Source organism: Dryobates pubescens, chromosome 20, assembly GCF_014839835.1.
Source record: "Dryobates pubescens isolate bDryPub1 chromosome 20, bDryPub1.pri, whole genome shotgun sequence".
Lineage (NCBI taxonomy): Eukaryota > Metazoa > Chordata > Aves > Piciformes > Picidae > Dryobates > Dryobates pubescens.
In genome coordinates this window covers 334,156-347,741 of record NC_071631.1, presented here as the reverse complement: position 1 = coordinate 347,741, position 13,586 = coordinate 334,156, and the positions used below count along the sequence as shown (strand labels likewise).

Genomic DNA, 13,586 nt, shown 5'->3' with positions numbered 1-13,586 from the left:
TGGATCTCCAGCTCCCTGCCTGCTGGGACTGCCCAGAGGGAGGCTGCCCCTGGGTGAGCTCGGCCCTGGCCCACTGGCACTGCCTGAGTGTGCCAGCAGCACTCACAGCAGCTTTGTGCTGAGCACAGCACAATCCTGCTCTGCCCTGGAAGGTGCCCAGGTATGCCCCTGTGGGGCTCTGTCGGCAGGTGGCAAGAGCTGGTCTGCCACAGGCTGAGCTCCGGGCAGCAGGCAGAGCTGGGGCCAGCTGAAGGGCTCTGAGCTCCTGTGCCCTGGCTCTGGGGGGCTGCGCAGTCTGTGCCTGAGCAGAGCTGCAGGGAGGGTCTCAGAGGGGTTCTGGGTGGGTTTTGCCCCTCCTGGGCAGACCTTGGCTGGCACCTGCCTTTAGGTGCCTGAAGACTTCCTGCTCTCTGGGCTTCATCTGCTGCCTCTAGAGCAGTTTGAGTCTTGGCAGAGGGGTGCACAGAACCACTGAGCCATTGTAGAGGGGCCTGGGCTGGAAGGGACCCTAAGGACCATCCAGTTCCAGCGCCCTGCCGTGACTCCAACACCTCCCACTAGACCGAGGCCTCATCCAGCCTGGCTTTGAACACTGCCAGACTTGGAGCCTCTGGACAACCTGTTCAGTGCCTCACCTCCCTCATGGGGGAAGAATTTCCTCCTAGGGGGTTGTGGTGGATTTGTTCAGGGCTTTAGGAGCCCCCAGGCTCCCTGCAGGGCTGTCCCAGGGGCTCCACCTCAGCCCCCAGGGCTGAATCTCAGCCACCTGCTAGCAGCTGATCAGGCTCCAGGAGAGCTGCGGTTGTGTGCTCAGTGCTCTTCCCATTCCACTCCTTCCAGGTGAGTCACCCCTGGCCTGCTGCCAGCAGAAACCTCTCCTGTGGATGCAGAAGTTCAAAGTCTCTGCAGCAGTGACCTGGGGAGCTGGAGGGGGTTGTGTTTGCAGGGCACAACAGAAAAATCTCTTGCAAAGCATTTCCTGAGCTCCCAGCCCCAGGTGGCTTCATTTTTAGGTAATTACTTGAATCAATACCTCCTCTGCAAACCTGCAGGGCCCCTGGCAAGGATCTGAAGCTTTATCAGGCAAATGAGCCTAAGCTTTGGGTGCCCACAGCAGCACTAAACCTGCAGCAGAGCTCAACCAACTTCAGCAGCTGGTAATTTCCCACCAGGATGCTCCCTTCCATTCCTCCCTCATTCCTGGGGCTCTCTGGGAGTGCTGGCTCAGGCAACACGTCCTGGGGCCCTCAGGATTTAGAATGAGCTGCTGTTAGTGGGGGGCTGTGGGGTGACCAGCCCAGGTGACATCCCAGCTCCTTGATCTGTGGGCGCCAGGGGAGGAAACGCTCCAACAGTGCTGCTCTGGTGTGCTGCAGGTGCCCCAGGAGCGCCCTGCACACATCTCTGTTGCTTCCCTTGGGGCCTGGGCCGGCCACCAGTGCTGAGGTGGTGCAGCACCGAAGGAGCAGATGAGGCCAGAGCTGTCCCCAGCCAGCCCTGGTTGTCTGAGCCGCCCTGGAGCAGTCAGCTCTGCCTTGCCGTGGGGCTGCAGTGTTTGCCCTGTCAGCGTCTGGGCGGCGAGGGCAGCTCGGGCCCTGCCCTGGCCCTGCCTGGCCCTGCAGGGGTGGCTCTGCAGACAGGGGCTGGGGGCAGGAAAATTTGCCTCTCCCTTTCAGCCTGCTGGGGTGGCACAGCCACAGCCCACCCCGTAGCACAGTGCTGCTGCCCCCCAATCCTCTGCTCCTTGTCCCTGTCCCCTTTCTGGGGCACTGCAGCCTGCACTCAGCCTGGGCTATTTTTAGGGATGTTTGTCAAGCTCAGCTCTCCAGTGGGGGGGGGAGGAGGGTGTCTGGGTGGCTCTGGTCGCCCCGAGGAGCCTTTCTTTGCACTTGGGTCATCTGAGAGGAGCAATCTGGGAGCTCATTCTATCTGCTGCCAGGTCTGGGTGGTGCCTGCTTCAAGGGGCACCCAGCCCCACGCTCCCCTGGCACCAGAGGTGGTGTTTCAGCCCCTATCACCCCAGGGCTGTGTGGGTGTGCCAGGCCGTGGGGCAGCTGCAGGGAGGGGCTGGGGATGCAGCCAAGCAGTTCATACAAAAATATCCCAGCAGAAGACATCAAGGGCTGTGCCAGGAGGACATCTGCCCTGCAGCAGATGGGCATTGTCAGGGCACAGGGTGCAGAGCAGGGGCAGGAGCAACCAGGCATGGCTGAGCACTCCCCAGCACCCTGTGTCCTGCCTGCTCCACAGCCCCGTCTCGGCCGGCTGGATCCAGGCACCCAGCACCACTCTGCTCTGATCACAGCACCGTGGGATGGTTTGGGTTGGAGAAGCCCTCCGAGATCATCCAGCCCAACCATCAACCCAGCACCTCCGCGGCCACTCAAGCAGGGCCCCTGCTGCCACGGCCACACCGTTCTTGAACACCTGCAGGGATGGGGGCAGGACAAGTGGGGATGGTTTGAACGGAAAGCCTGGTGAGAGCCTGGCGCAGGCTGCCCAGAGAGGTGGGCGGTGTACCCACGCCAGGTCAGGCTGCTGGGGGCTCTGAGCAGCCTGCTCCAGGCGGGGATGTCCCTGCTGGCTGCCGGGCAAGGCTGCGTTTCAGATCCCTTCCCACCCAAACCAGTCCCCGGCCCCGGAGCCCACCTGGAACTCCAGCCACCCCGGCGGCCCCGCCCCTCTGCTCCCTATTGGCTGCGGCTGCGCATTGGCCCCGCCTCCACGTCACCATTGGTCAATACCTCCGGGAGGCGTGGCCCCGCGCTATGAATGCGGCCGCGGCGGCAGCGGGACGGGGCTGGGGGTCGGGGGGTTCCTGCGGGGGGTGCTGAGGCAGAGTGCTGAGCCAGGGTGCCGAACCATGCTGCCGCCTGCCTCGCCGTGCTGCCCCGGGGGGCTGCAGGAGTACCGCAAGTACTGCGGCTGCGGGGCTGGCCAGGTAAGGGCTGGGCTCGGGGTTCCCCCCTACGCCCCCCGGACCTCTCTGTCCCCTGTCTGTGTTCCCCCCCGCCCGGCCCCGCTGTCTCCGCCCCTCTGTCGTTGTTCTCCCACTCGGGAACCTCTGTGTCCCTCATCCTGTGTCCCCCGTTCTGTCCGTCCGTCACCCATCCAGGACGGCTGTCTCCCGGCTCGTGTCCCTGCGTTCCCCTCCGGGGCCTCTGTGTCCCCTCGTCCCTTCCCGGACCGCTGTGTGCCGTCCGTCCTGTCCCGGGAGCCATCCTCTCTGCACCGGTGGCAGGGAGGGGGCAGGCAGTGGCCTCTTGCTCCTTCGCAGCGAGCCTAGAGCCGCGGGGCGCTGGGGACAGGCTGAGGCGCTGGGAGCCCACCCAGGGCTCCTGGGGATGAGGTGACCCTGCCCTGGCAGGGGACATGGGGGTGGCATGATGCTGAGGAGTCTCCAGCAGCTGCCCCCCCAGCATGAGCCAGCTGCAGCTGGAGCTTTGGAGCAGACTGGGGGAGGAAGGATGGCAGTGGTGGGGATGGCACTGACGTCTGGCAGGTGCCACTGGAACTCCGTGGGCTGAGACCTTCACACCCACCGTGGGAGCTCCTCGGGTTAGTTCCTGCGTGCAGTGGTGGTGGAAGACTGCAGGGTTCTGCTCTTCCTCATTGCCAGGAAGCTTCCTTAGGTGGCCAGGCTGAGGCCTGGAGTGATTTGGGGATCCCTTTGCCCTCCGTGCTGGAGCGTGGTGGCAGCTGGGTTTGCTTTCCAGGAGCTGGCTGGGCTGGGGCTGTGCCAAGGGGGCTGCACCTGCATGTCGACTCCATGCGTCAGTGGGGCCGAGCCCTGGCGCTGCTCTCACCCCCCTGGTACAGCCCAGGGGCAGCCTCCTGCCCAGGGATTGGCAGGAGAATGGCTACAGGAGGCAAACCTGCTCTGCCAGCTGCCTGCAGTGGTGTTTGCTTAACCTCCGCACTGGGAATGAGCTTCCAGCACCTGACTAAGCACTGGCGCCGGAGCTGGGGGCTCGCTGCTGGGGGCTCGCTGCTGGGCACACCATCTTCCCACTCCCGGGGGGTTATCTCCTTCCCCCTGTGTGTCTATTGAGACCTTCACCCACCCTATGCCACCTGAGAGCAGGTTGTGTGGCTGGCACAGGTCGTGGCATTGCCCCTGTGCCTCAGTTTCCCCAGAAGCAGGAGGTGGTACCCGGTGGTGGTGGCACGGTGAAGGTTAGCAGCAGCACCCCTGGGGATTGCATCATGCAGCAGAACCTTCAAAGGTCACCCTGAGCTGTACCTGCAAGCTAGGAGGCAAGCTGGGCACCCACGGCTGCCATCTGGGCTGGCAGTCCTGTGCCTGTGGTGTCCCCTCCCAGGGAGCCTCCTGGAGCACCAAAGAGTTCCTGATCCACCCCAAGCTGTGGAGTTTCTCCCCAGACCGTGAGTCAGCACGAGCCAGCTCAGCAGTGATGGCATGAGCCTGGCATGAGCCTGCTCCTGCTGTCACCCATGGCATGAGCCTGGCATGAGCCTGCTCCTGCTGTCACCTTGGTCTCTCCTCCATGGTGACTCAGGGCAGCAGCACTCTGTGCTGCGAGCCGCTGGCTGTGGGCACTGCCCCCCCTGCCAGGGCAGCTGCAGGAGCCTGCACTGTGCCCTGACCTGCTGCCCGACACATGGGGGGTGCATGGCCACCCTGACAGCTGCTGTGTGGTCACCTGGTGCTGTCCCACTTGGGGTGAGGGTGCCAGGCTGTGCCTGCCACCTCGGGACTAAATTAGAGGCAGCTGGCAGGAGGTCCCTGCTGTGCCCAGCTCCAGCTCTCTGCTGTCTCTCCTGGTGAATCACAGAATCCTTCAGGTGGGCAATGCCCTTTGAGAGCCTCCAGCCCAACCTTGCTCTACCTGCCCAGGCTGGGGCTGAGCCATGGCCCTCAGCACCACAGCTCTACCTCTTGGAAACCCCTCCAGGGATGGGCATTCAGCCACCTCCCTGGGCAGGCTGTGCCAGGCTTTGAGAAGCCTTTCAGTGAAGAAGTTTCTTCTGGTGTCCAACCTAAACCTGCCTTGGTGCCACTCGAGGCCATTTCCTCTCCTGTCACTTGTACCTGGGGCTCACATCCTGTCTGCACAGCTGGTGCTGGCAGAAGAGCTCTGGATGGGGTGGGGGAGCTTGTGGCATCCCCACCCCCGTGGGCATCCCGCGGGTGGCATGGGAAGGCTCTTCCTGCCCCGGGAGCTGCAACAGAGCAGGCAGAAAGGAGCCAAGACCTGGGCTGGGGAGAGCAGCAGCCGGGGGGGGGGGGATCGCTCCTGTGTGAAGCAGCTTGAGGGATGTGGGGAGGGGAAGCCAAGCCCCAGGCAGAGCTTTACCCACGCGTGGTGCCCATGGAGGGGGGGTGTAAGGGGAACCCTGATGACAAGTTGAGCAGTGACCGCAAACCATAGCCGCGGCCAAGCTGCTGCTGCCAGCCCCCCTCCCCGATCCCGCAGGGCCCCCAGGCTGCCAGGCAGGTGCCAAGTGGCAGCCGAGGGGGGCTCTGCATCGTCCTGCCCCGCGCTGGGGACTGTCCCTGCGTGTGGCCTCCTGGGGCGCACAGCAACAGCCCTGCCCCATTCCATCAGGTGCTGCTCGGCCTGAGTCAGGCTGCGGGGGCAGCGTGGCCCCCGTGGGCTGGCTCCTGAGTCACCCCTTCCGGTGCCACCACCGCCTGCGTCTCGCCGGCGGTGGCCGCTCGCCCCCGGTGGCGCTCGGTGGCTGCCGCCTGAAGCACTTTTTCCTTCCCAGCACAGTGGGATCGAGGCCACCCAGCAGCTGGGGAAGGGTCCCAGTGCCTTCATTCCCCTGCGAGAGGTGAGTGGTGTCCCGAGCGGGTGAGTCCCTCTGCTGGGGGGCTGCTGCCAGCCCTGGGTGGAACAATAAGGCTATGGAGAAAGGACCCCACCCCGAATGCCAACACGCACGTCCTGGGACGTGGGATGCTGAGGAAGGAGGGGTGGGGAAGGGTCACCCAGCCCAGGAGTGTCCCTGTGGCACTGGGCAGCAGCTGTGTTGTTTCACCCCAGGCTTTTCCTGCCCTGCCCGTGCCTCAGTTTCCCTACTCACCCAAACAGCTCTCCTCTCCCTGCCCCTCCCAAACAAACCCAGACCCCTGCAATCCGCGGGGCTCCCCTGCCGAGGCACCCTCAGCCCTATCTCAGCGCCCAGCGGTGCTGTCCCAGATGGTTCCCCCGTGGCACCGATAGTGCCCTGCTTTCGTCACCGCCCTGGGGGGGCCGAGCCCCATCTGCTCCCCACGGTACACAGCAGCCAAACAAACAACGCAGCCTGCCGTGGGCAGAGCTGCCTGCGCTGCGTGGGGTCCGGCATGGAGCCCCCCGGGAGCGGGCAGGCGGGCAGCGGCAGCAGCCGGCGGTGCCCGTACCGGGCAGGGAGGAGGCTGCCCGGGGTGAGCCGATGGGGGGGACTGGGTGCTTCTGGGGCCTAGCACCAGCGCGGGATGGGGAAGGTCTCCTAGCCTAGGGGGAGTCGCTGGGGAGAGCGGGGGGCTGCAGCTCGCAGCCCCTCACCACTCTGCTGCCCCTCCTGGCAGATCCCGCAGGAGGGAGCGGAGGGCAGCCTGCGCCAGCTCCTGATCGACGCCCTGCTGTCGTCGGGCAGGGTGGACCACGTCGCCATGGTGATGGGGCTGCACCCCCAGTACCTCAGCAGCTTCTGGAAGACCCAGCGCCTGCTGCTGCGCATGGACGGACCCCTGCCCTACCACAAGCGCCACTACATCGCCATCATGGTCAGCAGGGGGCTGGGGGCCCTGGGCTGGGCGGGGTCCCGGGGGGGGTTCCCCTGGGGGGTGTGTGGTCCCAGCACCTCTGCTGGGGTTTTGCCCAGAGGTGAGGAGGCTTTGGGGACCCCACGGATGGGTCCCCATTGCATCTGCAGTCCCAGAGGCCCTCTGGGATTGGTCCTGTGGTGCCCACCCAGAGTATCACAGCACCCCTCCCGTCCAAGGCCCCTGGGCACCCACACTGCTGGAGGGCGGTGGGCAGAGACCCCTGTCTGGACTCTCATCCCCAGGGAAGCCCCTCCAAGAGTGGTGGGTGGGAGGTGGTTCTCTGCCTCGGCTTCTCCAAGGGCTCAGCAGGGTTGGGGGCCCCAGCTGGTGCTGGGGGGCTGACTGCCAGGCTCCCCCCGCAGGCAGCTGCCCGGCACCAGTGCACCTACCTGGTGAGTCTGCACACGGAGGAGTTCCTGCAGGTGGGGGGCAACCCAGCGTGGCTGCAGGGCCTGCACTGTGCCCCCCCAAAGCTGAGGAACCTCAATGAGATCAACAAGCTGCTGGCACACCGGCCCTGGCTCATCACCAAGGAGCACATCGAGGTGAGAGCTGCTGCTGCCCCACAGCACCCCCAGAATGCCCTGGGATGGGGGTCTTGAGCCCAGAGGCCACCTCTCTGCTTGCACCCCCCTGCTTTAACCCCTTCAGGGTCAGGCTGTCTCTGCAGTGGTGATACCCTTGGGCTGGGGGGGGTCTGGTTTATGGGGAGGGACACCCCCAGCACCCTCCTGGCCCTGGGGTGTGAGTGGGGCACAGCAGAGCGAGCTGGGGGTCCCTTGCAGGCGCTGCTGAAGCCAGGGGAGGACAGCTGGTCCCTGGCAGAGCTGGTGCAGGCCCTGGTGCTCCTCACCCACTACCACTCCCTGGCCTCCTTTGTCTTCGGCTGCGGCATCCACCCCGAGGGGGAGCAGGACGGGGGGCAGGGCTGCCACCACCCCTCCCCCCACAGCGACGGCAGCCCTGCCGCTGACGACAGTCTGGGGGGCTCCGGGGTAAGGGGGCAGGGGGGCTGGGCCCTGTGGGGCAGGCAGGGTGGGATGCTGCCCTGGGATGCTTCCCCTGGGAATTGCCCCCAGACCTCCCGCGGGAGCAGTGGATGTGGCAGGGCTGGAGCCTGCAGCAGCAGGGTCTGGGTCCTGCAGAGGCTGCTGGGGTGCAGCCAGGGGCTGTGCTGTGGCTTCCACAGGGCTTCCCCCTCCTGCCAGCCCCGGGCGGGGGACACTGGAGCAGCTCAAACCCCGAGGCAGAAGGGGCAGCAGAGCTGAGAGTGGCTGCAGCTGCTCTGGGCTCGCACCCCCTCTGCAGCCTCTGAGCGTGGGCTCTGCTCGGCCAGGGCAGAGATGCCGTGCGGGAGGTGGAGCTGCTGATGGAGAGGATGAAGCTGCTGCAGGAGAGCCAGCTGGAGGAGGAGGGCATCACACAGGAGGAGCTGGAGACTCGCTTCGAGCTGGAGAAGACAGAGAGTTTGCTGGTCGCTCCCTCGGGTGAGAGGCACAGGGGTGCAGCTGGCTGGGGAGGGGGTGCTGGGGGCTGGGGAAGGCAAAGAGGGTGGCACGGAGCCAGCACCCGGCCGGGGAGGGCAGGAGCAGGCCCCCAGCTGCAGGGCTGGCTGTGCCCGGGGCCGGGCTGCGGCTGATGCGGCTGTGGTGCTGTCCCCAGAGGTGGCAGAGGAGTCCCTGCGCTCCAGCGTCCTCTGCTTCGTGGAGGACCCCGAGTTCGGCTACAAGGACTTCACCCGGAGGGGCCAGCAGGCCCCCCCCACCTTCCGAGCACAGGTGGGGGCCGGGGGCTGCCTGGCACAGGTCCTGCTGGCCTGGCTGGGGTACGGGGCAGCTCTTCCCGGGGCAGTGTGGGTGCAGAGGGAGAAGGACTGGGGCCAGGCTGGAGCTGCCACAGAGCCCTGGAATGGTTCAGGTTGGAAGAGACCTTCAGGATCACCCAACCCAAGCTTCAACCCAGCACTGCCAGGGCACCACCCCCCGGCCCTCAGCACCACAGCTCCGGGGCTTTGAATCCCCCCCAGGGATGGGGACTCCACCACTGCCCGGGGCCAGGCCTGGACACCCCTCAAGGGGCAGAAATTGTTCCTCATGGCCAACCCAAACCTGCCCTGGGGCAAGCTGAGGACAGATCTTGCCTGAGCAGTGCAACCAAATGCCAGTAGCTGGGGGAGGAGGAGGGAGGTTCAACACGCTGGGGAGGCCCCAGCTTGTGTCCCTGGCTTCGAAGGGACCTCAGCCCCCCTCAGCCCCCCCCCAACCCCAGCCCCCTCACTCCTCAGGACTACACCTGGGAGGACCACGGCTACTCCCTGATCAACCGCCTGTACCCCGACGTGGGGCAGCTGCTGGACGAGAAGTTCCAGGTGGTCTACAACCTGACCTACAACACCATGGCCATGCACCGGGGCGTGGACACCTCCGTGCTGCGCAGAGCCATCTGGAACTACGTCCACTGCGTCTTCGGCATCCGGTGTGCCCCGCCCCAGCCCTGCCCCTGCCCCGCCCTGCCCTGCCCCAGTCCTGCCCTGCCCCTTTCTGCCCCTGCCCTGCTCCTGCCCTGCCCCATTCTGCCCCAGCCCAGCCCTGCCCCAGCCCTGCTCCTGCCCTGCTCCTGCCCTGCCCCAGTCCTGCCCTGCCCCATTCTGCTCCTGCCCTGCTCCTGCCCTGCTCCAGTCCTGCCCCAGTCCTGCCCTGCCCCAGCCCTGCCCCAGCCCTGCTCCAGTCCTGCCCCAGTCCTGCCCTGCCCCATTCTGCCCCTGCCCTGCTCCTGCCCTGCTCCAGTCCTGCCCTGCCCCATTCTGCCCCTGCCCTGCTCCTGCCCTGCTCCAGTCCTGCCCCAGTCCTGCCCTGCCCCATTCTGCCCCTGCCCTGCTCCAGTCCTGCCCCAGTCCTGCCCTGCCCCATTCTGCCCCAGCCCAGCCCTGCCCCAGCCCTGCTCCTGCCCTGCCCCAGTCCTGCCCTGCCCCATTCTGCCCCTGCCCTGCTCCAGTCCTGCCCCAGTCCTGCCCTGCCCCATTCTGCTCCTGCCCTGCTCCTGCCCTGCTCCAGTCCTGCCCCAGTCCTGCCCTGCCCCATTCTGCCCCAGCCCAGTCCTGCCCCAGCCCTGCTCCTGCCCTGCTCCAGTCCTGCCCCAGTCCTGCCCTGTCCCATTCTGCCCCTGCCCTGCTCCTGCCCTGCTCCAGTCCTGCCCCAGTCCTGCCCTGCCCCATTCTGCCCCAGCCCAGTCCTGCCCCAGCTCTGCCCTGCCCCAGTCCCGCCCCCACCCTGCCCCTGCCCTGCCCCTGCCCTGTCCCAGTCCTGCCCCAATCCTGCCCCTGCCCTGCCCCATTCTGCCCCAGCCCTGCCCTGCTCCTGCCCTGCCCCAGCTCTGCCCTGCCCTGCCCCAGCCCTGCCCCTGCTCTGCCCAGCCCAGCCCTGGCCCCTCCTGCCCTTTGCTTGCCGCTTGCCTGCCCCTTGCCTGCCCAAGCCCTGCCTCAGCACTCCCAGGGGCTTGGGCCTGCCCAGATGGCTCAGAGAGAGCAAAGTGCTGCTGCTGGGGGGGGGTCACCTCGGGGTGAGCCTGGGGTAAGGTCCCCCCTGCTCCCCCAGCTATGATGACTACGACTATGGGGAGGTGAATCAGCTGCTGGAGCGCAGCCTGAAGGTCTACATCAAGACAGTCGCCTGCTACCCAGAGAAGACCACCAGGAGGACCTACAGCCAGTTCTGGAGACACTTCAAGCACTCTGAGAAGGTGCTGCCCCCTCCCTTCCCCTGCTGGCAGGGTGTGGGGGTGCTGAGCCCCCCAGGCCCTCACCCTGCTCCCCTTCTGTAGGTCCACGTCAACCTGCTGCTGCTGGAGGCTCGCATGCAGGCAGCTCTGCTCTACGCCCTGAGGGCTGTCACTCGATACATGACCTGACCAGACCCTGCTCCCTCCTCCTCCTCCTCCTGCCCCGGGGCTGGGGGAATGGCCAGGGGGGAGCTGGCACCCTAAAGACTTGGCTGGAATCTTATCTCCCCTCTTACGGGGCCTGGAGCTGTGGAAGGAAAGTTGGGGGCCCCCTGCTCCTCATCCCAGGAGAGGGAACCCCTCGAGAAGCTGCTGGTGTTGGGGAGACCCCAGAGTGCTGCCCTGGGCTTGGCAGAGCTCCACTGCTCCCTGCCTGCCTCGGGACGAGCCTGAAGAAAGCCAGGCTGGGGTGCCCTGGGTGCTGCCCTGGCCGTGCAGTGCTGCTGTCACAGCTCTGTGCCATGTCCTGGCACCAAGACTGCCACCGCTGAGGGCTCTGCACATCAACAGATCACCAGAGGGTGCCGCGGGCTTTGTCCCTGCTTCTTGGGGTCTCATTGTGCTGGAGGAGATGCAGCTGCCCTGGCACCCCCGTGCCCACCTCTCTCATACCCAGGGATGGCACCACAGGGGTGGTGGGAAGGGTCTGGGCAGCAGTGGTGCCACTCACCTTGGAGCTGAGCCCCCAGGCTGGGGTCTGCATGGCTGAAGAGGCAGCAGCCTCTCCTGGCCTGTCTGTGCCCCACAGCTCCAGCTCAGTTGTTTCTGGGGGGCATTCACCCCTGAGTGGGCACAGAAGTGTGGCTGTGGCTCTGCTGCAGGTTTGTTTGGACAAATAAAGTTCTTGGGCTTTGTTTTGTTGTTTTTCTTTTCCCTTCCCTGTTTATTTTCCTTTCTTTTTGTCCTTTCCTCACCAAAGCAGCAGCTGCAAGGTGCAGGTTCCCTCTCCCCTTGCCCATCCCCAGGGGCTGATCCTGCCTCTTGAAGGGATGAGGGGAGGGTCCCACTGCTCTGGGAGCAGCCCTGGGTCGTCCAAGGGGGCACATGGTGCTGTGCAGCTCAGCACCTATCGGTGCGGGCAGGAGCCGCTGGCAGCTGCTGATAAGATCCTGAGGAGGGCCTGACCCGGGCTGCTCCAGCCCCAGCCCTGCAGCCTGAGCAACCACCACCATGTGCTGGAGAAGCAGCGAGGAGCTGGATCCTGGCTCGGGGACTGTCTGCACCCTCCAGCCCTGCAGGCAGGTAGGACCCACGGTGCTGCGTGGGGCCGTGGGGCTGGGGCAGCGAGGCTGGGTGGGGCTCAGGCCCCCCCGGCAGGGTCAGGGCTTGTTGGAGAGGGCTTGGCACCACTCATGGGGCAAAGGTGCTCCTGGGGCAGCTCAGGGGCACGGGGCAGCTGAGGCAGGAGGGTTGGGTGTCCCCTGGCTCGGCTGGGGGTGCTGAAGTCCTGGGGCTCAGGTCCCCGCCCAGGTCCCCGGCGCACAGCTGCAGACCACAGCTGGAGGCACCTAATGCTTACGAGACACCAGGGAGAGCCTGGGGCTGGGGGGAGGTCCTGCCGGCGCTTGCTGGGCTCCCACCAGGCAGCAGCTGGGGCCGAGAAGATTTTCTGCTGCCTCCAAACATTTCCCAGGGGTTTTCCAGCCCTGGCCAAGGAGGCTGAGCAAAGCCCCCCCCGGCTGTGCTCCAGGAGCTGCTTCGTGCCAGCTGCTCTGAGCCTTGGCAGCTCATTGCCCCATGGCAGGGAGCAGACACCTGGACTGCTGCGTGGGCTGGGGATGGAATCCCAGCTGGAGGCAAAGCAGCTCTGCCACGGCCAGGTGGGCACGGGAGGTTCAGCCCAGGCAAGGAGGGGTAGTGGCTGCAGGTCTCTGCCCCAGCTTTGCCCAGGGCCGTGCCCATGCCCACGTGGCTATGGGTGGTCCCCAGGGAGCAGCTGCCCCAGCAAAGCCTCTGCCATGGTCACCCCAGAGTGTGATGGAGCTCAGCCCCCACTGCTCCCAGTCCCTCCCAGCCTCTCCCCTGCGGTGGAGCTCCCAGGGTCCTCAGTGAGAGTTCTGGGGGTGGGTGGGAAGGGACCAGCCCCCACTCGCTGCCTTAGCTCATGGGAACAGAATGTGTCCTGCCCATGGAGCCCAAAATATCCCCTGGCACCATCTGTGCCCGGCGCCAGCCACGCTTCCTCTTGTAACCCACACCGTGCCCAGCCCTGCCAGCCCACGGCTGTGCCACTGTCCCTGCCCTGGGACAGACACTGCCACCAGGGCACACACTGTGGCACAATGCCTGCCCTGCTGCTGCTGCCCACACCATTGCTGATCCAGGACAGGCTGCTGCCCACAGGCCCTTCTTGCCCACCTGGGCACCCCCTGGGTCACCTCCAGCTGCTGTTGCCAACCCCCACCCCCAGGTCCTTCTCTGCCAGGCAGTTCCCAGCCACTCTGCCCCCAGCCTGGGGCATTCCTGGGGTAGTTGTGACCCAAGGGCTGGACCCAGCCCTTGGCCTTGTTGGACCTCATCCAGCTGACCTCAGCCCATGGGCCCAGCCTGGCCAGGTCCCTCTGTAGGGACCCCACCTGCAGGATCCATCCTGCACCCCCCACCCTCCAGCACCTCAACACAGACACCCATCAGGGTGCCTGCAGGCTGAGGGTGTCCCTGAGCTGGCCTGGGCTCAGGAGTGCCAGCCTGCACCCTTAGCTCCGTGCCAGCCGAGGGACCAGCACCTTGGTGGGTGCTGATGGGTGCTGATGATGGGTGCCTCCCACGTGCCCGAGAAATAGAGGGGAGCAAAGCATCCCCACAGCCCCCCCGCTGCTCACCTCTCACCCCGTTTCGTTACCTGACATCACTTTCGCAGCCTTCCAGGAGCGGGGCTGGTCGGACTGGGGGCGGGGGGCTCCCCGCCGCTCCGGTGGCTCCCAGCCGCTCCTGGCTTTCCCGGCTCGGCAGCGACACTCGCTGGGAACCGGCAGCAGCGGCGAGAGCCGCCCGCGGCAGCGCGGCCCCAAGCCAGCCCCGCTGCAGCCCA

At 66.1% G+C, this 13,586-nt stretch overlaps 1 protein-coding gene across 1 annotated transcript; it reads left to right on the top strand.

Annotated features, from left to right (window-relative positions):
- The first annotated feature begins 2,863 nt into the window (after positions 1-2,863).
- SESN2 (sestrin 2) lies at positions 2,864-11,399 on the top strand. Its single transcript, XM_054170878.1, has 11 exons — positions 2,864-2,941; positions 4,323-4,386; positions 5,585-5,799; positions 6,539-6,736; positions 7,141-7,323; positions 7,564-7,773; positions 8,115-8,265; positions 8,441-8,556; positions 9,063-9,253; positions 10,372-10,516; positions 10,598-11,399. Exons 1-11 carry the CDS (start codon positions 2,864-2,866, stop codon positions 10,682-10,684), a joined length of 1,638 nt encoding a protein of 545 aa, XP_054026853.1. The 3' UTR covers positions 10,685-11,399.
- Positions 11,400-13,586: the final 2,187 nt, after the last annotated feature.